This window comes from Lygodium microphyllum, unplaced genomic scaffold, assembly GCF_053477565.2.
Source record: "Lygodium microphyllum isolate KBCC unplaced genomic scaffold, Lygodium_microphyllum_v1.1.10 scaffold_354, whole genome shotgun sequence".
Taxonomy (NCBI): domain Eukaryota; kingdom Viridiplantae; phylum Streptophyta; class Polypodiopsida; order Schizaeales; family Lygodiaceae; genus Lygodium; species Lygodium microphyllum.
In genome coordinates this window covers 1-24,771 of record NW_028229826.1, presented here as the reverse complement: position 1 = coordinate 24,771, position 24,771 = coordinate 1, and the positions used below count along the sequence as shown (strand labels likewise).

At 39.0% G+C, this 24,771-nt stretch overlaps 1 protein-coding gene across 1 annotated transcript; it reads left to right on the top strand.

Moving 5' to 3' along the window:
* Nucleotides 1–19,657: 19,657 nt before the first annotated feature.
* LOC148008115 (uncharacterized) lies at nucleotides 19,658–20,883 on the top strand. The gene has a single exon (XM_087674475.1). The coding sequence runs from the start codon at nucleotides 19,667–19,669 to the stop codon at nucleotides 20,237–20,239; it is 573 nt and encodes a 190-aa protein (XP_087530601.1). The 5' UTR covers nucleotides 19,658–19,666; the 3' UTR covers nucleotides 20,240–20,883.
* The last annotated feature ends 3,888 nt before the right edge of the window (nucleotides 20,884–24,771 follow it).

Here is a 24,771-nt window from a genome sequence, read left to right as displayed (position 1 = left end):
AGGCTAGCTATTCGTTCATAGCATGGGATGTGGCATAGATTGCAAAGAAGATGATTGCAAGCCTAGGTGGGAAAGATAATTATAAAAATTTTAGCACTCTTTATCTAGTCTTTGGATTGAGCTTAGCCTCATTTTGCTATTGTTACCAGTAAGGGCTAGTCAAAGCACAATGTGCCAATAATCCATAACTTTAACTAGGTTGACATGCTCATCTAAGTAAGGTAGAATGAAGTTCGATATGCATTTCTTGCATGTTTATGTAGCAGTTTTATTGATGGTGTTTAGACATGTGATGTGCTTTAAAGAGAAGCACGTTTGTATATAATATTTAGCATTGTTTAAATATATGGAGAATCTTGAAATGAGAATATGTATACTTATGTACCTTGAGTCAATGATCGTGAGTTTGAAAATTCTCTTTTTTTTTTGCTATGTTAAATGAGGTTCCTTCTCTTCAAAAAATAATATGTTTTACATCTTGATGGGTGTTCATATAGGTTGTTGTACCCTATCATGGTTGCATTTTTCTTATGGATGGCGGCTTGCTCAAAATTTGTAGCCTTCTCTATGCTATCAACTATTTCTTCTATGTTAACCTTGAAGTTATCCTCAAATGGTTGGAGTTTTTCTATGTCTTTATTCATTTTCTTGACAAGATTTCTTTGTACTGTTATTGGATTCTTTTCTCAATGTTGGTCATTTGTCCTACGTACTCCTTGTCGTTTCTCTTACATCTTATGATGTAGATGAAGTACTTACTTTTGTGTCTCTACTTTGGCAGTTTTGGACTTTCTCATGGATTTTAGTTGTAGATGGTGCCGAATGATATGGAAGTACTTGAGTTAGTGGTAGGACTTGCAATGGTTGAGACTGCACATTTAGCGTTGGTGACAGAAGTTTGGCTTCTTCTTAGTTTGCTTTTTTCTGCACTTCTACAAGAGAAGCCGTCATTATTAGTCATATTTAAAATGTTTGAGAAGAAGTCATGTTTGAGAACTTGCCTATTACATAGTTTATGTTGTTGAATGGATCAGAGTTGGAACCATATTTTTGGGTGTAAACCTCTTTTCTCAATAGGTATGTGACCTTCTCGATCATCATTACAGGATTGTTACGAACATGATTGTAGTGGATCTTTTTCATATAATCTTCTATCATGTCCTTGCCTTCTTTTTTCATGATTTCTACCGAGTGGTTGAGTGAGATTTAAAATCCGTAGTGCACCAGCTCCATTGGGTATGTTCGATGCCATTTGCTCTTGTGTCTAGAAGTGCTTGGGCCGTGCTTTTTGTAGTGGATTGTCAATTGAGTTTTTGTACTCAAGTTCAAGTCTATCAAATATGTCTTTGAGGAGTCCTGCATGTTAAGTGCATATGAGTTAGTATTGTTGTTTCAAGTAAAAATGAAGGTTGAGAAATTGGTAGGAGCTTGTGTACCAATTGGGATCTTGTTATCTAATGCAAGACATTGTTCATTGTCGAGAATTTGAGTGTATGTGGCCATCAATTTTTTGGGGTCGTTGTATGTTGTGAATCCATTTACGTATATTGATGGCTTTTTCCCAACAATGTTTGCCATTCTCATTTGGTTTGTCATTACATATCAGCAATTTTGTGTATTTGCAAGATGATTCTCAATCTAGCATTGGGTGTTTTTATACATACTAGATATCCTTTGGATTGTACATATCTCATCCGGATTCATCTTTGCCTTCGTGAGTGATGTGTGTCTGTAAAGGAGAAAATGAGGAAAGCACATTATTATGTTAATAAATCTATTAGTAGAAGAAGAAATTTAGGCAAACACATTAGTATATTAATAAACAATGTTTGAAGGAAGGTTTTGAAAATTTCTTTATTACTTGCTAGAAGAAGCATATGAGATTGTTGTGTGATGGAATGTTTTATATTTAATTTTGTCGATTTTTTAAATAGTTGTGTTGTTTCTCTACTTGAATCATGGTGTCAGGAAAGGTGTTAGAGCAAAGGAAGATGGATTTGGAATGCTGAAGATATGCAATTATCTTATTTCAATTATGTGAGAGAGCATTACGTAGACCAATTAGGGCGTGAACATGCTTCTTATGTATAGAAGTGCTTTTTGGTTGATTGTGGCTCCTTGTGATTTGTGATCGGTGATCCTGTATGTGAGTGTCAAAGAGAATTTGGATACATGGTACCACTTGCTATTCAGTGCCTTGCATTGGTGCTTGCTATGTTGCAAGGTGAGTTGTTGGTTTGCTTGGGGAGTCCACCTTATAAAACATGTAATATACCACGTGAGTTCAAAAGAAAGGGTATTATATTTAGTCAAATGTACATGATTATATTAACAAAAGGGGTTTTTTAATTAAAATTTGAAAAAAATCGTAAGTTTGGTAAAGTAAAAGGGGTAATTTTAAGGCCTTATAGCATGTAAAGAAATGATATTTCTTAATGTCTTTTGAATGAATGTTATACAGAGGATTTATTATAGGTGGACCCCTTAGGTTGGTTTGTTGACAAAATAACCTAGATTCCTAATATCATTTTGCCGTGACCTGGATTTCTAATATCATTTTATTGTTTGTTGTGTAGATATAGTTGATCTTACACATCGCACTATTTGCTGCACCTATGGTGAGATCAATGTTCTCATTTATCATTGCAATCGCCCCAACTACTATCTTGTCTATCTCATGGAAGTTCTTGTCATGTGGGTTTGCAATAATGGCTCATCATTGCATTTATTTAAACTTTGGCAGTGTGGATCTTTTCAGTTTTGTAGTATTTGTGTAGAATCCACTTGTTGCAGTTGTGAACATCTTCATTGTGTGTGCATAGACTTATTGTTTTATGGTCGATGAAATCTAGGACGTCCTTCTCATCGATCATGCACTGATGTACGAATTCATGTATCTTTTGCTTTGTTAGACAATGATGCTGCCTGGGATCACATGTAGAAATTGTAGGAATGGTATGCCGAACTAAGGTTTGGAGAGTGTGTTGCTTTCCATATGGCCAGTACAATGAGGAGGTGATGTGATATTGTTCACATAAATTGGTTTGATGGTTTAAATAGGCAGCAACTATGCAAGATAGGCAAATAGTATCATGAGCTTCTTGCTGAACGGATTGAGCAGTGAACCTTGGTAGATGCTAACTATCTGGTGCACTATTATATCAAATCTTATCCTTGTAACACCATATTGGGGAATATGGGAATTTCCCATAAGTTTGGGACACGTGGTCAAATATTTGGATTTGTCATAACTTGAACACTATAACTCCAAATTGAGTGCTCTATAGCTCAATAGATTCTATTTTTCAAGCAATTTCCAATGATAGGTCACATCATATGGTTTTGAGAAACTTATGGGCATGTTATCCGAGTGCCACCTTTTTAGTATTCAAAAAATGGCGATTGGGAGACTCCCAAACCTCGTCCCAAACTCACTAATATTGTGTTTTGTTAACATGGATTGCTTATCGATGATGATTGCATCAACTTCTCTTATTGCAATGTAGCACTTCGTCCATCTCTTGTAACTACACTAGATATTGTTGTGCACGTAAGTACAGGTATCTTAAACTTGTAGTGGACCATCATGGATAGGCTTGCATAGTCTAGTTGCATCTAATCCTGTGCTTGCTATCAGCAATATGCTCTTATTCTTGGCAATGAGATTGTAACTATAGTAACGTATAAGGAATCTCTTTCCACTACCTACTACTGTTGGTGTACTACTAACGACGCGTAGACCATATGTCGCATCGATGAGGTGGTTATAAAAAGCTTGTTGTTCTGTTGTTAGACTATTGTTAGGAATCATTTGGAACTATTTTGTGAGCTATAACATCTTTATCCATATTGATACAACACTAATTTTGCAATCGAAAGTTGTTGGAGGTATTGTGAATGTCATTGGGTTGTCTTTAATGAAAGGAATCTTTTGAATAATCATTTCATTAGTTGGTGGGTTTGGTCTGAGGTGAGTAAGTTTCTTTGTATGTAGTTTGTGATGAATGTTTTGAGGTCTTCATCATTGGCCATGAGACCACAGAGTCGGCACTCAATGTAGTATGATTGTACTAGGTAATCGATGCTTATTAGTTCTCTCTCTAACCTAAATCTTGTTCATTACAATAATGTGTTAAAGAAGAAATCTTCAGTTTGGTGGCCTAGGTGAAAATTGGTGAATTGCACTAGTCTAGTATGTTGCTTCACAGTATTGCCATAAGTGTCACAGAGAGGGGTCAAGATCAAATGCAGTGGTGGTTTTGGTAATATAGTAGTTTTTGTGGTAGTGATAGAATGTTACATGCTTTAAGATCAATGGTCGGGCATAATAAAGTTCTATAGGGTGCATGATGATATTCCTTGTTCTTGGATCTTCCGCTATCATATTCTTGTAGGGGAGCTATCATATTGATGTACTTGACAGACTCGCTTCGTGTGGCTATTGGGATCCATAAGAAATTTAACATTACTTCGATGGGTGACACTGGCTTGCACAGTATTGTAGTAGAAATTAATTTTTTCTTATTTAAGTCCAAGTCTATTGGCATCTTCTATTTGGATGTTTAACTTTCCAATGGACTCCACCTTCTTTGCATACTTGAGCATGTACTGTTGAGTGTTGAAATGACTTGTTTTTTGGATGATTTTTGTTGTTTTTGAGAGCTGAATGGTTGATTTTGTGAGATGATTGATTGATTTGGAAGTGGTTTGAGAGTGTTTTAGATGATAATGATGGTATTTTGGAAGTTCATGATGTTTGTTGGTGGTTCTGTGATGTTCTGATAGGTTCTGAATGGTTCTGTATACCTTCTGTTTTGGTCTGTTTTGGTCTGTTTTGTTCTGATTGTCTTCTGAAAAGAGGGAAGGGGTATTGATTGATGAAGATTGAGAGCTTGTGAAAGCTTATTGAATGGTTTGTGAGAGTTTGAAATGGTTTGAGAGTGAGTTATGTGGTTTTGATGATCTTCTGTAACCTTTTGTAGGTCTTCTGTAGAGCTTCTGCTTCTGTTCTGTTCTGTACTGTAGCTGTTCTGGTACTGTTCTGTAGACTGTTCTGTATGCTTCTGTAAGTGTTCTGTGGAATGTATGTGTGACTTTGGGAAAGTTTTCTAGCCTTGGAAAGAGGTGAATACAAGTGCAAAAGAGCTGAAAGAAGTAGCTGCTAAAGACTCAAGTGAAGACTAGAGTGAAGTGACAGTAGTGAGCTATGAAAGGACACTGTAGTGGCTCTGGTGACCCTTCATATCAGACATACCTCTTGGGAGGGGTATCCACGACCTAAGAGTGATTATTGAGAGTGATTTTGAGAGATTGTAGTGAGGACATGATGTATTATTGATGGAGTGAGAGAGAGAGAGTCAGAGATAGCCAATTCTACTCAAACAGAGTGATTGTATATGAGAGATTGAGAGAGAAGACTATGAAGATATTGAAAATGAATACTATGTGATGTATTTCCATTCAAAGATGGTGTATTCTTTGCTTTCTTTGTTCTATTGATGAATTTTGTGAAGATGTTGAAGAATATGGTTGATTCTATCAAAACCGTGGGAGATCTACATGATGCTGCATGAAGATTTGTTGTGCCTGGTGATCTTTTCTTCATTGTGATCATATGAAACATGATAAACAAGCTTGTTGATGTTACAAGATAGATTTTCTTGCAAGATAATTCCCTTTTCCTTGGTGTTCCTCTTGGGGTTCCATGTACTAAGAGCTGGAAGCATTTGTTACTTGTTGAATATTCATGTGAGCTCCCCAAAGGAGCAATAGCATTGGGTGATATGGCACAACATTTCAGTGCTCATCTCCAGGATAGTAGTAGATGTATAGTTGAGTTTTAGGGTCTATTGTTGGTTTCGGATCATCATGTGAGGCATATGGAAATCCATAATTACATTTACCATGGCCATTACTTTTGCTTATGTAGCAGGCACGATGGCACCTATAAATTTGCTTTTCCATAATGAGGGATCTTAGTTTTCTTATCGAACTACACTGATCATCAATGGATGGAATGTATGCACATATCTCATTTATCATATCTGCAACATCTACCTTATGTAACCATAGGATGACATGTGCATGTAAGGATCCCCTATGTTGGATCTCGTACCTAATGACATAATGCTGGATGTGTCCAAATGCAAGAAGCTCTGCCAAGAATGTATTGGTTGAAGAAAAGATAGAACCTAGTGTGGAAGAGGATGATGCACTCGATGGGGCAATCTTTCCATGAGAATTCAGGATTGAACTTGTTTGCAAGGCATTCCAACTTGTTGATCTTGGCCCACCTTGTACTAGTGACCTCATTTGCAATGAATGCAATCAAGAAATGAGGCATGTCCCATATACCGACCATTATGATAAGGTCCTTCAAGTTACATCGGTGCCAAGATAGGGATCTCGGTATTGAAATGGGAATACTGTAGTGGAGAATGTGTTTGATGATGTCATGCCGCTATGTGAACACGGTGTGAAAAACTCTAGAGTGCATCATCATTCGGCTTTCTTATTGATGTAGAGAGTCAATGCCATATTAGTCATTAGTGTCAGTGTTCGTAGTGTGAATGGTTCAAAAACATTACATTTTAGGATAAGTTTAGCCTATTTTTAATATTTTAGATATACTTTCTTGTAAATATTTAAAAGCTGTAGACAACTTCTAGAACAAGATGACATGTGAAAAACAACAGGTGGCTTTTAGCCATTCTTGGGGGATTTTATGCAAAAACAAGGATTCGCAAAATCGCACGACACACGATTGTAGTTTATAGGTAGCAAACAACACTCCAAGAATTGGGAGAAGAAGGAGTGATCTGGGAGAATTTTATCCACATATCCTAGTATTTGACCCTCCTTTCAGAGCCAATTGAAGCATCAGATTGGCGGTCTAAGCAGCAGAGATGAAGCTATTGTTTTATGCACGTGTTTGGTCTACAAGAGATTTATCTTCTCAGGATGCAGAAAATAAATTGATAGGCTTCACCTCTATGAGTATTCTTTTGTATCTTCTATTTCTTCAAACCCCTCCTCTTTAATCAATTGCTCTCCTTGAATCTCCCTTCATCCTATTGTCTCTTACCCCCGTGGTAGGCTTTCGACCCCAAACGCTCCAATAGTAGTGAACCCAATGTGAAAGTCAGTAGCAGGTGTGTAAAGATGGGGGATTCTGTAGGTTTAAGTGGGTGATGCTTTACAATAGATGATTGCTTTATTGCAGCAACATTAACAGTAGCAGTTGGTGTTACTACAACAACAGATGCAAACTTGGTAGGAAGCAAAAAGAATTGATTCCTTAATTGTGAATGCATTGTAGGCAGTGGGACAAGAATTGAAGCAGTTTAAGGGTCAAAATGTTTCAGCCTTCATTCGGTTTTCTGAAGAAAAGATGTTGTCCCATTTGGCTATGCATGCATTGCATGATCGGATTGATGAGTTACATAGAAGAGATGTTGATTGGGCAGCATTTAAGAAAGCTTTGAGAGAAGATGTTTTCTTGGTAGATACTGATTGGGAAGCTTTTAAGAAAGCGTTGAGAGAAGAGTTTTTCTTGGGAGATGTAGGATTGGAACTAAAAATACATTTACAAATTTGATTGAAAAGCCCAATCAAGGGTCGGCTACTACAACTTTGCTCCATGAATTTGAAAGTCGGTATGCACAATTGGATGCCGATGAGTAGCAATCATTGGAGAGTCAAAAAATTGTTTTTTTTTTTAAGGCCACAGATCCTATATTGTAGGAGAAGCTGACTGATTGTTTAGAAGATGCCTCTTTTAAAAGGGGATTGAAATTAGATTGGGCTAATATAACTGAGACATTGCAAATGTTGGTAAAGAGAGAGTGGATGAAATTAAGATGGCGTAGTGGCTCCACACCTGCCACACCCAGTGCTCAAAAGGGGGTTGAAATTGTAGCTAAAATACATGTGGCTATGGGAGAAAAACCGGCTATACATCTTGGTCCAGCTCTTAAAGGTGATATTATAGATGAATTAATCAAAGGCATGCGTGATTTGAGGCTGAATTTGACAAAAATCTATGCAAAGGTCAAAAATTTGGATGTTAAGGTAGAAGAGAAGGGTCGAGCAATAGCCCAAAGACCGTACAAAGAAGGATACAAGAGGAGATGCATTTGGTCTATAGTTTACAACACGAAAAGAAAGACTATACAGAGTACCGTGAAGTGAAAGTGAAAAGGGTAATCTTTTGGAAAGATGACAAAATACATGCAACAGAAAATGGTCTTTCAATAGAGCCAAATTTTGGAAATGGTGGCATATAGAAGAGGTTGGAAGAGATGGCAGCACAAGGACAACATTTGTTGCCATAGATGCAGCCGCATATGGGTTGAGAATTGAAAGGATTGAAGAAGCTTATAAAGAAGGCATGGTTGAAAAAAAATCTCATGTTTGGATGTAGGCATTATATTGCATGGAAAAAGGCAAAACAACAAAGTCTGAATTGGCTGATGTAAGTTAGAGTATACGAGGGAGAACATGATGGAGTGATGCTTATTTGGCTAAGGTTCATAATCAAGAAGCTCTTGTGGAAGAAAAGAGAAGAAGAGATGAGTACACTGCTAGTCGTTCCTCGTCAGGCCCATCTAAATGCATAACACAAAGTAAAATGGAGCAGCAGAAAGAGGTTGAAAATTCCATACTTGAGCATGTTATGGATGATGCACCTCAAGAGAAGAAACCAGAAGGGAAGAAAAGAGGCAAGCATCCCAGTTACAGGTTACAATTGGATCTTAAGACTGCCAAAAACCTTAAAAACGGTCTTGGAAGATTGTATACTTGGCAGTAGAGTGGAATTCACACTTGGCAAAGTTCTTAGAATTGGAAAGCTTGAATTGCATGATGCAATCATTGATATGTTGAAACAAAAAATACAGTTTGATGGTGAAGTTTTGCAAGCATTGATATAGGTTGACAAATACATAGAGAAATAAATTTAGAGGGAATATGATGATGCATGTAATGCTGATTTGGAGCAGGCTAATATTGAAAATGGGTTAAATGGGAGTGTAGACAGCAAGCTTGTGGACTGAAATTGGTCTTATGATAGCAGTAAGCATAGAGAGAAGGCTATGTATAATGGGGATGCCCATCAACACAAGTACATGAAGAAGAAGATGCTCATTTTATTCCAAGCAATCATTATTTACGAATGCATTGGGCTCATGCTACAACAGAGACAATTGTTAAAGTGGGAGAAAGAGAAATGCATTGCATAGCTCTCTTGGATCACGGTTACGAAATCAATGTTATGGCACATAGCTTGTATGAGAATGGAGGTTGGCCGATTGATGTAGATCCAAGATGGCATAGGTGGGCAGCAAACAATTCATTAGGGGATCTTTATGTGGCTTGTCCGAATATAGCCGTGACTATTGGAGATGTTAGGGATGAATATCATTTTTTTGTGCAGGATTCATGTAGTTATCCACTGATTTTGGGATAGCCCTATATTTCAGAATCAAGGCTAGAAACAAAAGCCTTGGATGATGGTTATTTATCTTGACACTTTAGAGATGTATGAAGTCGTTCAAGAGTTTGCTAAGCATGAATGTTATGGGCTAAAATATGGGCTGCAAAACAGGACTAAAGCAAGGGTGGATACAAAGTACAAAACAGTTGCAAAGAAGGTTAAGTTTGTGGCTTTGCCTTTACCACCTGAAAGTGGCGGGTTGGCTGAAAAAGTGACTCAACAACCTATTTTACAAGATCCACATGGAGTAGGATGTAAATTTATAGCTGAAACTTTACAAGAGCTGAAAATTGGTGATACAAGCTTCCTTTTGCCTATAGAAAGAGCTTGTTTATTATAGATGTTGGCAAAGCATAGCAAATCCTTTGCATTTCAATCAGATGAAATCGAATGTGGTGATCCAACCATAGTTGCGCCTATGGTGATCTTTACAGTATCTCATGTGCCATGGAATCTAAATCCTATTCTTGTGCCTCGTGCATATTTGCTTGAGCTGTTGGAGCTTTTGAATGAAAAGATCACAATACAAATCTTGGAGTTACCACCATAAGGAATGTTGGATCAAGTCACATAGTGGATAAATTTGTAGAAGCATTTTTAGGAAAGGCAATTTACTCTATGGGTGATTTATATTCAGGATATGATCAGTTTCAGCTTGCATTGGAAAGCCAGAATATCACTACCATGAAGACATCACTTAAATTGGTTAGGATATGTACACTTCCACAAGGAGCAACCAATTCAATGGTGCATATGATGAATGCTATGAATAAAATTTTGAGGGAATATATTCCTCAGTTGACCCTACCCTTTCTTGATGATGTGTCAATCAAAGGTTGTGATATCCATGAGAAAAGTGAAGAGCTGAATGAATAGGGATGCAGAAGATTTGTGGCTGATCATATTGGTGATTGTGACAAGATTTTGAGCTATCTTGAAGAAGTGCATTTGACTCTGTTAGGAGAAAAGTCAGTTTTTAGAGTGGAGGAAGTATTAGTTATTAGGCACATGCTGATGCCATAAGTACGATGCGGGAGACATGTTCAAATGTATCCGAGGTGAGAAGATTTTTGGGTGCATGTGTCTTTTACTTGATATGGATTTTGCATTTTGCTCATGTGACTGAAAGTTTATATTAACTCTTGAGAAAAGGGCAAAAGTTTTGGTGGGGTAAACAACATATGAAGGCAGTTCAAAAAGTAAAGAGCTTATTGATTTTAGCCCCAACACTAAAGAGAGCAAATTAGGAGAATGGGCAGCCTATTATTCTCACCATGGATACAAGCTCAATTGGCATTGGTTGGGTAGTGGGTCAGGATGATGTTGATGGGAATAGGTATGTCACTCGGTTTGGAGCAAAGGTCCTCAATGAATGGCAACAACAGTATTCTCAAGTCAAAAGAGAGCTTTGGGGTGTAGTGACAGCCCTTAAGTGTGATAGGGAGTATTTTATGGGAGCTCATGCAGTGGTAGAGAGAATAATTGTCTACCTCTATTTGGCATGATGGTAAATTTCTCAACTCCCGATATTGCCATGTTACAATGGATTGCATATATAAAGTCACTTAATCTTAATTTTTAGCATATTGCAGGACGTAGAGAAAACCCCGCGAGCTGACATCCTTTCACGAGCAAGGTTTGAAGATGAAGAGGAGCTGATGGAATATGAAGAGGATGATGTGATAGGTGCTAAAACTACTTTATGACAACATGGAATGAGTATGCGGCTATTGTTACTGTAGGCACAAATTTGAAAACAACAAGTACAATTGTCATTAATGTAAATACATCTGTCATAACAACAAATACAATAGGTACAACTATTGTAACATGAATTTCACCAATAAGAAAAGAACTTACAACCATGGAGAAGAGATGGGCAGTAGAGAGAAAGCATCATCAGTGCTATGCTTCAGTGAGAACACGGTTTTTGGAAGAGTTGTATGAGAATGATTGGCTAAAAATAGGCCAATATCTCAACCTCATGACAAAGAAGGTTGAGTGGTTTGAAGCTAAATTCAAAAGGTTTAAAAGAAAAGCTTATGGGTTTTTCTTGAAAGATGAATATTTATGGAAGCATACAAAGAAAAAGAGAGGAGCTCTAGTACGTGTATTGGGAGATAGGGCTTTCCAACAATAGATGATGTAGGAGTTTTATGAAAGTTTATGGGATGGACATAGAAGAGTTTGGGGCACATTTGCCAAGATCAAAGGGAAGTATTGGTGGAAGAACATGTATAAAGATGTGGAGAATTATGTGGAATCATGTAGTGACTGTCAGATATATTCCATGGTAAAGCATATAGATGGGTTACAACTGACCTATCTATTGTCTATGCATTACAAATGGGTAGTTGATTTGGTTACCATGCCTACATGTTTGTGGAATATGAGATATCTTGTGCTTGCATGAGAAGAATTGAAAAATCAAGTGGAAGGTCGACCTCTTAATACAAAGACTACTCAAGCAATTTGCATGTTCTTATTGGAAGAAGTATTTTGCATGTATGGTTGTGTTGGTAATGTGGTTGCAAATAGAGGAGAATTGGATGCGGATGAGACTCGTGACTTCTTTTCATGATTGGATATCAAGCTGGCTTTAACTTCAGCCTACAATCCTGAAGCAAATGGAAAAAGTAAAAGAGGTCATCAACCTATCATTAAGGCATTAGCAAAGTCATACAAGGGCAAGATAAAAAAGTGGCCAAGAATGTTACCCTTTGCTTTATGGGTTGATAGGACCACTCATAGTGTAGTTACAGGGTATATGCTTGATGAAATAATGTATGGACAATAGCCAATCATGCCTATTGAGGACTATTGCTACTTGGAGTGTTCCACCATGGGAAGAGGGTTTGAATAGAGAAGAGCTATTGATCCTACGCATTAGACAACTAGAAAGAAGGCCTGAAGACATTGAGACAGCCATGAAAAAACTGAAGACTACAAGGATCAAGAATAAGAAGAGGTTTGACAAGTGACATAGACTTTGACCACGAGCTATACAAGAAGGGGACTATGTGTTGGTTTATGACAACAACTTGGAAAATCAGCATAGTGCCAATCAAAAGATGGCAAAACAATGGTTTGATCCATATGTGGTAAGGTTTGTTTCTGACAATGCTATCTATGCATTAAATGAGATGGGTGGGAGAGCTCTAAGGTTTCTAGTGGTTGGAAAACATCAAGCTCTTCAAACGTAGGGAGTCTTCAGCATATGAGTTGAAGGAGTTGGATACTGAGTATGAGCATGAGAAAAAAAAAAGGTAGAAGATGAAGACATTGACATGGCAAAGAGGATACTTCTTCTAACACTGCAGATCCATAAGACTTTGGCACATGCCGCAGGATGTGCAGGTTAAGAGGGGTGGATATCGTGCCACTACGCAGACACAGTGTGGAAAACTTTAGAGTGCATCATCATTTGGCTTTCTTATTGATGTAGAGAGTCAATGCCATATTAATCATTAGTGTCAGTGTTCGTAGTGTGGATGGTTCAAAAATACTACATTTGTGGACAAGTTTAGCCTATTTTTTATATTTTAGATATTATTTCTTGTAAATATCCAAAAGTTGTAGACAAATTCTAGAACAAGATGACATGTAAAAAAAAGCAAGTGGCTTTAAGTCATTTTTGAAGGATTTTATACAAAAAGAAGGATTGGCAAAATTGCGTGATGCGTGATCGCATTTTACAAGCAGCAAACAACACTCCAAACTAGGAGAAGAATGAGTGATCTGGGAGAGTTTTGACCAGGTGTCTTGGTAATTTACCCCCCTTTCGAAGCCAACGGAAGCATCAAATTGGCGGTCTGAGTAGCAGAGAGAAAGCTACTATTTTATGCACGTTTTTGGTCTACAAGGGATTTATCTTCTCAGGATTCAGAAATAAATTGATAGGCTTCACCTCTATGAGTATTCTTCTCTCTCTCTCTCTCTCTCTCTCTCTCTCTCTCTCTCTCTCTCTCTCTCTCATGTCTTTCCCTACTAACTTAAAGTTTTATTTTCTTTGCCTCTAGCAATGCATGAGCTCCTTGCTAGCTCCCAAGCCGTCCACTAGCTTCGCCTTGCTTTGCCTCAACTCATCTTTTACAAGCCCTACACTCCACCATCAGCTTGCCCAAGTCATCATCCCATCGCTTTGGCTTTGCCCGCCTAGGTCTTCATTTCGTCCAACTCTACCTAGTGGTGGTGCTAAACCTAGTGGTGGCTTTGATGTAGTATGATCAAGTCTAGCTATGGTAGGTTTATCATGGCATGCTAGCTATCAAAGGTAGTGCTAAGGGTGTGCTTTGCTAGGACTCAGCTTGGCCAGGTCATCAGCCTTTGCAATCTCACTAATTATGATTCCTTATGATTGGTTAATCACTTGTGATTCCTTAGGGTTGCTATTCTATCATCACTTACGTACTATAGCTTATGAAGTAACTATTGCATATTAAATAATGTGATTGTGTATCATGATTGAGACAAACTAATTGATGAACGTTGACACTTACTTTGACCAACATGATTGTAATGTGATTGTGTATTATTATTGGCACAAACTAATTTACCAACCTTGGTACTTACTTTGATTAACATGATTGAGACAAATTAACTCATGATCCACAATCCGCAAAGATCAATGAAACGATGTACCAAATATGTTGATTCAAAGGTTGGAGATTTGTTTTTTTTTTTTTGAAGGAAGCAGAAAAATGATGTATTAATATCGAAAAGTGTGGTTTACAGCTGCATGATTTAAATATTGCTTCAGTCCTGGGAAGCTACCATTATATTAGTGGACATATTCAGCTTAAACCCCAAAAAGTGGCCAATATAACTGAGTCTCTTCAATTTTCAGCTTTCTTCTTGATGTCCAGAAGAATTGCTGCCACATCCACCTTAGCTGCAGTTTCTAGTCCCTTCTTTAAGCTGTCTTCGTGTTGCTTGAGGATGGTAGCTGTGTCTTTCTCAACCTGCAACAAGAGGTCAGATTTTAGTCCATGTATAGGATCAACATCAGTGTTTTCAAACACTTTCTTGTTCCTACTTAACCAAATGTGCCACAAGTAATAGCTTCTGATCCAATTCCAAATTGCAGGGGGAAGACCATAGATTTCACCTAATAGCACCTCCTTCCAGGTGAGTTTAGTGGGGTGATACTTGAAGACTGTAACCTGCAGAAAACACCAGATGTTAGCATTTTTGGTACAGTTAAGGAAAATATGTGAAATTGATTCTGCCTGTTGTCCACACCTTGGACATAGACCATTCCCCATACCAGCTTTGTGTGCTCTCTCATTAGTCCATTGACTTTTGAGGGTAATGAGCCACATCAGACAGGACATCTTTGGTTGAATAGAGGGAGCCTAAATGTTTTTAAACCTATAGTTCCACTGATCTACTGCCCAATTAATATGCCATCTGTTATTCAGTTTATTGCATAGTGGAGCATTGCTATTTATCAAGTCAGGCAGGGGGAGCAGTGTTTTGTCCCCTAATAACCTGATCCCCCTATGATTGAAATGGTGGTTGAGATTGTTCATAACTGTCACGTTAGATTCCCACAAGAGTACCCTTCCAGTCAACAGGTCTAGTTCCTGTCTTTTAAGTTTGAATGTCTGCTTCAGTTGTGTCCCGGTCATCCACGTTTTAAGGCATGGATTCCATATGTCCCTCAAGATTCTAATTCCTTTCTTAAAGAGCTTGTATGCTAAGTTCAGCTGGTTGTCTGGGATCGCTCCCTTATGGAAGCTGAACCAGATAGAGTCCTTGGAGCAGGTTCTTGTACTTGAACCAGGCCTCCCAAAGTCCTTTGGCCAGGGGCGAGCAGTCTTTAGGTTTCAGATTGACAGGACAGATAGTTATAGTTAGTGGGTCTAGGCATTTCCATTTAGGACAGCCCTTAACCTGACATTTGCCAGTGGCTGCCTTGATTAAAGTAATCCAGTCTTCTTCTTCCCTGATGATACTTCTTGCAATCCATTTGGCTGCCAGTTTGTTAGCCAGGATGCGTAGGTTGGGCAGACCAAGACCACCTAATTTTTTAGAGTACATATAGCCCAAGAAACTTTAGGTACCTTGAATTGTTCTCCATCCCCACTCCATAGAAAGTTCCTCCCTAGTTGTTCTAGTTGTTTCATTCCTGCCTTAGAGGGTTTCCAGCAAGCCAAAAAGTATATTGTGGATGGAATTAGAATGTGTTTAAGCACCATGCATCTTCCAGCCATATTGAGCTACAGCCCTTTCAATTTTTCAAACTTGCCCCTGATTTTTTCCAAAACCCAGTCCCATCTTTGTTTCATTGAAATTCCAAAGCCCATGGGTATTCCTAATAGTCTAAATACTTTGCATGTTTCCAGCTCCTTGCATCCTTCATCCAGGAGCCATCTAGGACAAGGATTAATTAGTGTTTTAATTCCTGTTTTGTTGGGGTTGATCACAGAGCCCGAAGCCTTGCAAAAGGTTTGCAAGCAGTTCCAAAAGGCCACTAGTGAGACTGGATCGTTATTGACTGTACCATTTGTATCATCAGCAAACTGGTTGAGAACCATGTCTTTGTTGTTAGGGAGTTTGATACCTTTAAGATTGCCCTTATCAATCTCAGCTTGAATGAGCCACCCTAGAGCATCCACTGCAATGGCAAACAACAAGGGGGCGAGAGGGCAGTCCTGTCTGATGGATCTCTTCAATGGGAAGGAGTCTGTCATTTCTCCATTGATGGCTATTCTGGTGGAAGCATTACCAAAGAGGGTACTAACATATTTAATGAACTTCCTCCCTAGCCCCATATCTTGGAGGGATTGAAGGATAAAATCCCATTCTAACCTATCATACGCTTTGTCAAAATCAATCTTGAAGAAAACAAAATCTTGGTTGGTTCTTTGGGCTTGTTCAATGCCTTCCCATAGGGCAATTATTGAGTCTAGGATGTATCTCCCTTCAATGAATCCTTTTTGTTCTTTTCTTATCCAGTGGTCAAGTTGGTCAGATAGCCTCCTAGCTATGGCTTTAGCAAAGACTTTATAAGCTGAAGTGAGACAAGTTATGGGTCTCCAATTAGCTAGAAGCTCTTTGTCATCCCTCTTATGGATTAGCTTGACTATCCCTTCATTGATTGTATGAGGCAGGCTCCAAATTTTAGGGATTCCCTCCATACCATGAGAAGGGGTGGAATAAGAAAGTCTTTGTATTCTTTGAAGAATTCATTCGGAAGGCCATCAATCCCTGGACTTTTCCTTGATGCTAGAGAGTCAATAGCGTCACTGATCTCAATCACTGAGAGCTCCCCATCTAGAACCTCAGCCAAGCTTGGGGGGACAACTTTCCTCCTGGCCATCGCTATCTCAGCTTTAGTGGTTGTCTCTTTTAGTGAGCTTTCTCTAGGGGAGCTAAACATTTTAGAGAAAAACTCCTTGGCTATAAGAAGATTCTCCCCATTGTTTTGCGCATGTGTACCATCTTCCTTTCTAAGCATAGGGATGGAGTCTCTATTCTTTTTTTTCCTAAGGACTTGGAACATTTCTTTGGTGGGTTTATCTGCTTTACCAACCCACCATTGCCTAGTGAAGAGTTGTATGTCCATAGCTTCTATTTCTTCAGCAGCTCTTAGTTCCTGCTTGATTCTTTGTAGGTCATGTTGCAGTTGGCTCTCCCCCGCCTCTATCCTGGTCTCCAAGGTTTTATATACTGATTATTGCCTAGCTCTATGTTCCCTAACCTGCTGGGTCTTTTTCATTTTTAAATCCCTCAAGAATAGTTGGGTGTCCCTAATGGCTTTAGTCCATGAGTGAGCTGGGGATAATGTTTGTTGGAAGGCCAATGTCCAGATTTCTTGGATTGATTCTATGGCTGCTTTGTTTTGGAAAAGTCTGGGGTCTGCATGAAACCAACCAGCCCTAATTATTTGGGACGAGTTAGAGAGTATCAGTTGAATAGGCTTATGATCAGACATAACTAAGTTGTTTAGTACTTTTACTTTAACATTGGCATAGGAGGCCAGCAATCCAGCAGAAACATAAAATCTATCTAGTCTAGCCTTACGTAAAGAGGATCCACTTTGATTGTTACTCCAGGTAAATCCTAGCTGTTCACTAACATCCGTGAGCCCATGGTAGGCTTTAGTTACCAACCACTTACTCCTTTCAGTTCCTGCAAGACATGAACCTTTTTCCAAATACCTATCTTTACATGTTTCAACCATATTGAAATCACCTGCGATGATGATGGGGCAATTGATAACCTGAAATGAATCCCACAGCCTGCATCTTTCAGAAGAGGTATTAGGGGTATACACTGAAACAACAGCTATCTCTTCCTGATTCTTAAATAGGACTGCCACCCAGTGATTGTCCTTATCTATAATTGTCTTACATATTAGGTCCTTAATTTTGACGGAGACACCAATGCATGTTCCTCCTCTTCTATTGGTGTGGTTTGTTATGAACCATACATGTTCCTTGGACACTGACTGCAGATTCTTAAGAAGAGGGGGGCCTGACACTTTGATTTCCTGTAGGCAAATGACGTCAGGGAGGATGGCACTAACTCTGAGCCATTCCCTGAGTATAGTTGCCCTTTTGGGATCAGTCAATCCCTTGATATTATAAGAAACAATTTTTAGTTTATTCATTACCATATTTATGTTTTTTTTGGTTTCCCTTTCTTCTGGGGACCCTTTGTTTGCCCAAATGGGTTATTAGCACTTTGCCCTACGCTTGAGTACCTTCTTTTGGAGTTTTGACTATTACCTACCTTTGACTGGACTTTTAGCAGGGATGGGGCTGAGAGGGGGGTCTCTCCCCATTGGTAGTTCCTCTTCCTCTGCCTGCGAGAACTCGACATCTTCATTCTGTTCGTTAAGGTCAAAGTTTAGGTTTTCTGGTTGCATTGCATTTTCATCAGGCCTGGTGGTTTGCCCCTTGAAATCTCCCTGAGTTTCCTCCACTATTACCTCATCAGAGACAAGCTCCGTTGTAGTAAAGGTTGGAGATTTGAATCTTTATTGACAAATGATTTGCATGAGCTCTGAAGAATTCGAATTGAGGAGGCCGACAAGATGGTCTGCATTAGAGGAAAAAGTAAAATTGCTCTTGTATGGCACCTTGAGTAGTTGATTGTCGAGCGGACGGAATCAGAGCCTTGTAACCAAAAGATTCCAATGGCTTTGAGAAAGCGGACGATATCAGATTGCATTGAGGATTGGTAAGTACATTGGGATTGTAGCATTTCTTAATTTTGAGTTTTTGGTCTTGGTTGCCCTTTCTAGCCTAAAGTAGGTCGTATGATGTATCGATAAGAAGCTATGTATCATCATTGTCGTCCTACCCAGGAATCATGGTAGGCGCTCCTCAGGCTGTCATGGAAATATCTATGGGTGCAATAACGCTTGAGCTATGAGAGAGAGAGAGAGAGAGAGAGAGAGAGAGAGAGAGAGAGAGAGCACGCACTCTTGGATTTATATTCTTTGTTTTGCTTTCTTCCCTAGTAGCTCTTATAATTATAATCACTTCTCCTTTTGACTATAGTCACTTCCTTCTTATAATCCATAACCTTTAGGGAACTCGGGCATTAACTTGCTAACGGATCAGCTTTTGATGGAGGAGTGAAAAGGATCGTATTATTAATTAAATTCAAGAATTGCTTATTGCAGATAACTTAGTGGTATACCATTTAAATAAAGGGGGGGGAACCTTCGCCAGGGTCTGTCTGGACTCTAAACTCCTTGTGCCTAGCGTGTTCCCAAAGAGACGTATTATTTACGAGCTCGAGCCTCGAGGTATACTTATTAATGATACTTAACTTAATTCTTCAAGTCTAAGGGAAGCATTCTAAAATATATCGCACTAAAAAAACTCTAAGGGAGGTTCCCGAGGGACCAATCATCTGCGCCAGAGAGACCGGGGGAGAGAGGATGACGTGGAAACGAGTTGGAAAAGCTGTGGTCTGCATGGCGGCAGCCGGCTGGCCCATGTTTTCAAATTTCCACCTTGACTATGTTGATTTTTTTAAATTAAATGATAAAGGTATATACGTTACCGCCCTCTCATTTAAAAAGAAAAACCGGAGGAGGTGTACACGTGTAATGTGAAGACGTGTACGGGCACTGAGTGCGTTTTAGCTGCCAGTATAGCCCAATAAATTCATCAGAACGCGAAGCAACAATATCAGTCAACCGAACGAGCAGGAATGGCAGCTGGTGCAGCCCTGATCGCTTCTCCTCTTACCCACGCCCATCACCATCATCATCATCATCATCACAGCAGTTGTGCTTTTAGCAGCAGATGTGGTGTCAAGCTCTGCAGCATCACATGGAAAGATATTAGAACAACAGCTGCCCCAGCAGCAATCGTCAGATGCAGCTGCAGCTATCATGGCCACCATCACAGTGGGAATGTGAGGCCGGAGGAGGATCCTGACCCCTACCGCACTCTCGGCGTCTGCTCCACCGCCTCCCGCGAGGACATCAAGAAAGCCTACCGCCGCCTCGCCCTCCGCTTCCATCCGGATGTCTCCCCCTCCCCCTCTCCCTCTTTTGCCCACATCAACCATGCCTATCGCGGCATCATGGATCGCTTTCTTTTCGAATATGGCAGTGGCTCCACCCGATTCGCAGTCGACCGCGGCTGCGCCGATGCGCCCGTGCAGCCCGAGCCCATGATGGGCGTGAATGACGACAGTTGGGAGGATTGGGAGGAGTGGATGGGCTGGGAAGGAGCTGGGACCAGGGATTACTCCTCCCACATCAACCATTCTCTGTGACTGCACCATCCCACTGGTCAAGCAAACAAGCATATCTATAGGGAGATCACAGTTGCTCTCTGGACATATGCACTGACATGAGACATAATTGCTACAAACAGTTGCTGTGAACATATGAGACATATGAATCTCACTACAACAGTTGCTCTGAACATATGAGACATATGACAGACTGTGCTCGGGACATATCCTAATATGGATGTTGCTCTGAGCATATCCCAATACGAATGCTACTACAACGGTTGCTCTGAGCCTAACCGATATGAATGTTACTACAACAGTTGCCCTGAACATATGAGACATATGACAGTGTGCCCTGAACATATCCCAAACCAGTATATGTATGCCTATTAACATATAACCAGATGCCGTGGACCAGAGATTACTCCTCCCACAACATCGCAGTGGCCGCAATGTTGAGCTCGATGCAAATGGAGCAACAAATAAGGCCTCTTCTGTACAAAATTTGTAAAACTGGCCATTTACGTTAGAGTGCAGCAATGAAAAGCCTCCTGTTGCTTTTTAGTATGTCATGACTTGTAGAGAGATGCATGCAGGTACATTACCTGCAGAAAATGAAGGGGCATAGCAATGGTGGCCTGCGAATTCACAATCCACTCCATTCCATTCCATTCTAGTTCAATTCCATTCTATTTACGCATTTTCATTGGGCCGAGAGCGCCAGCGCCTTCCATTAATTTCCTCGTAAGTGTGTTTAACACTGGACTTGGTGCACCAAATTGCACTACTTTGTTTTCTTTTTATTAGTTTGTTGATGGTTAGTAGAATGGATACATGGTCAAACGTAGCATCGATAATCCCTTCATCTAATGTATCGTATGAGTCTGGACACAAGAATAATTGGACTCTCGAAGCCATTACTAGAAGCTTGAAAAGCTTAGTTAGAGCATGCTTGCAGATTCGTCAGATCAAAACGGCATGCCTAATGTTAGTTGCAAATTGCATCATATTGCATGTGCCCGATAGCATCTTTTGAAATCGTAAGCGCGAGATGTGGTTGATCATAATCACCTCCAGAGCCTTGGAACAGGCCGAGGGGCTACTTCATGCACAGCCAAAACAAAAGGTTGATCAATGATAGCATTACAAATAGAAGTTAGCAGCGCCATAAGTCCTCGCCTTAATCTCCACCGCAATCATGTAGAATGAAGGTAGAATTAACAAGACCATACGATTCACGGAAGTCATTTCTCCCATGTTTTTGGTTGTCTCATACACAATAACTCAAATGGCCAATAACAAAGATAAGATCCCTGACTTAATATCCTTTTCAAAGGAAAAAAGGATTTAGCGCCTTGGGAGAAATTCTTGAGGTAATATACCAAGTACAGAAAAGGCCCTATACACGACTACTATATACACGACTGCTAATACACCATTTAATTTAGTACAATGGTCGAATGAAACCAATTTGGTGGGTTGCAGTGCCATAACCTATGTGGCACTAGTGGAAGAAGGTGCCAAGTTCCCATATTTGCACAAAATCATCTCCTCAGAGTCACCATGCAACTTCTCCTGTGTCTCATAGAGTGTGCAAATATTAGGTGTCCAAATCCTAGAGGGAGTCCTTGCAACACATACATATGGAAGGTGAAGGTCAACAACAATTAGGCTACATGTTGCAATCCAAAGAAGGCAAGTAATGATGCAAGTAGTCAACTCTAATCCATTATAGTGCACCTCAAGCCACAATGTTTGTGAGTAATTTCATGTGAGAATCCTTTTGAAGTGTTGGTCAAGGACACACAATGATGAGAAATGAGTGGCTCCACAAGAAATCTGCATAATGTCCAATCTTCATCTCTCTCTTCATTGAAAAGACTTTATATCTTTGTGTTTGGGCTTGCTTGCTTACCAGAAAAATAAATGTGGACAACCAAATAATCATAGAGGATATGAAAGAAACCTTCATAAATATACCATCTCACTTTGGTATCTAATAACAATCAACAAAACAAGATACACATGACAAGAAAAACTTATGGAATGACTCATTAAGCATGCGGTCATACATCAATGGGCTCTCAGCTTTTAATTGTTTGTGGAGATGCTCAAATACACTAGTCCTTAAGCATGGAATGCATGTAAAATAGGAAAAAATTGGTGGTCATCCATGAAATTCCATGTTGCTACAATAGGGTGAATTAGCTAAAACTATTTTGAAGTCTACAAAAGCTTATTGGCAAATGCTACAATTCAACGAAACAATGGACTAGCACAAGGAGCAACGATGATTGGTGTTAACCTTTATGCTAATGTAATGCTAATTGCTATTAGCTATGATTAACACTACCTGCTACTATCCTTCATAAATACAAATAATGATAACCACTATCACTCTAGTAACGGTAGCTTTTCCTCTCAGGGACTCGCAAAATTAATGATTAGAATTAGTAAATGAAATGCCAATTTACAAAACTTATCCTAATAAATATAAAGAGGTACTCAAAAAGTAATTGTTATAATATATAGTCTAGGCGGTAGAGGCTCATTTGTATATCTACCAAAGCATCACACTAAGCTCACAATATGCTAGAACCAAAACTTGGCTCACTATATTTTTGTAAAGTTTGAACACCTCTTGAAGAAATTTTTGTTGAGATAATAGCATGATCTAGTTTAGATCAAGTTGATTTTAAATAAACTCTCCAACTATGTCTTTATGCACATTTGCATGGCTTTAGGATTAATTTTACATGTGCCCATTGCAATGAATTTTACATCTGCCCATTACAATGAATTTGAACGCAAAAACTTTGATGTATGCATTTTTGAAATTGCTATATGTTTAAGATTATCCATGATAATCTACCACTTTTGGTATGCTATCATTTGGAAAGGGGTGCTTCCTCTCCATCTGCAACACCTTTAGCCACATTACTTCCTTTGAGTAGCTCTAACAAAAGAAGGTGGTTGCAACACATTCATGTAGCAAACGTGGATATTTGTCATGTGTAAACTATTTAAAAGTCATCTTTCAACATAAAATTACTTACTTTGATTTGATTCAAATTGCATCACAAATCATTGTTATATGAGCTTATGCCAATATCTTCCATCCTAGTTATTTTGTTACTAGTTTGTTGCTCTCTTTTTAACTCACATGGAGCCAAAATGTGGAAATCCCTCTACTTTAGAAAATGTATTGTCTAGTTGGTCATGATTGTCGATCCATTTTTAGAGATGCAAAATAATGATGTTAATTAACTTTTTGTCAAAAGGAGTTCATAACAACTTTTTGACATGTCTAAAAGCTAATTTCCTATAGCAAATTTTCAAACATCCCTAGATCACTATGCTACAATAGCTTGGCCCTTATAGGATGATGGTACCCACGACTATGGCTTGCCTTTTCAAAGCCAACAAACTTAGTTCCAAGTCTCAAATTGTATTTCATTATCAACAAGGGTTGCATTAAGCATGCCTACTTTCGAGCATCCTACTTGACTGCACCTCGTAGACTAAATTTAATTTATAAAAAATGTAGTTGTGTTGCCTTATACTGGTTACGCGACAATTTATTCCAAGAAAATAGGATTTTCCCATAAGCTTCCAATATCTAGTTGTTTGAGATGCTATTTCTTATTAATAAGGGGATGGGTCATGCAACCTTGCTTTACAACTTTTCACTTAGTCACCCCCGTGTATCTTATCACATACATTCATGCTTAAGTTAAGATTGTAACTCCTTCTAGATTTGTGAAAATGAGAATTGGATACTAGCCTACTATGGGCAAGACTAATACCACCCCAGAATCAAGTCATACAAAGGTTGGTAGGATCTCAATCATCTTCTTTTCTTTTTAATGGTATATATAACAACATCATAGATTGGAAGTGTAATAAATAAAAACTAATACATTTGCCGATATTTAGCCTTAGTTCTAGGGTTAGATATAAAAGGCTATGTTGTAACTTGCCAAGGATCTTTGCCAATTGTAAACATTTCTTATTTGAGGTTTCCACCTTTCTCCCACCATCCATTGAGGGTGCATACTCTTTGGCCACCATGGTATTGGGGTGGATTCCATGCCCCTCAATAGTACGAGGAGGATATCATACTACAATCTCTTATGAATGTTTCTTAGCCTTTGTATTCAAGTGGTAACATGATTCATGACAATCTAGCTACCTTAGCTATGGCTTTCTTGGCATTTTAGTGTATTTCTTTTATTTTCAATATTTTTAACATGTTGTGGGAACTAGCTTCTTTACAATGGTATCAAAGCCTTGATTTTGATTCTTGGCAAGCTCGTTTTCAAGTCCAAATCTAGTTACTAACACCATTTTGAGTAACTAGGATTCAAGATTTGACTACAGGACTTGGTACAGTTCAAACTATGACTAGTCGGGTTTCGTGCATTTAGCTTTGACCAATTTTAGAGCTCTCAGAGAAGATATGAAGTGGAAATGGTGGGCTCTTGGACATTTTTGGAGCCCCAAGAGGAACACCAAGGAAAAGGGGATTCTACTGCAAGAAAATCTATCTTGTAGCATCCAAAAGCTTTTGT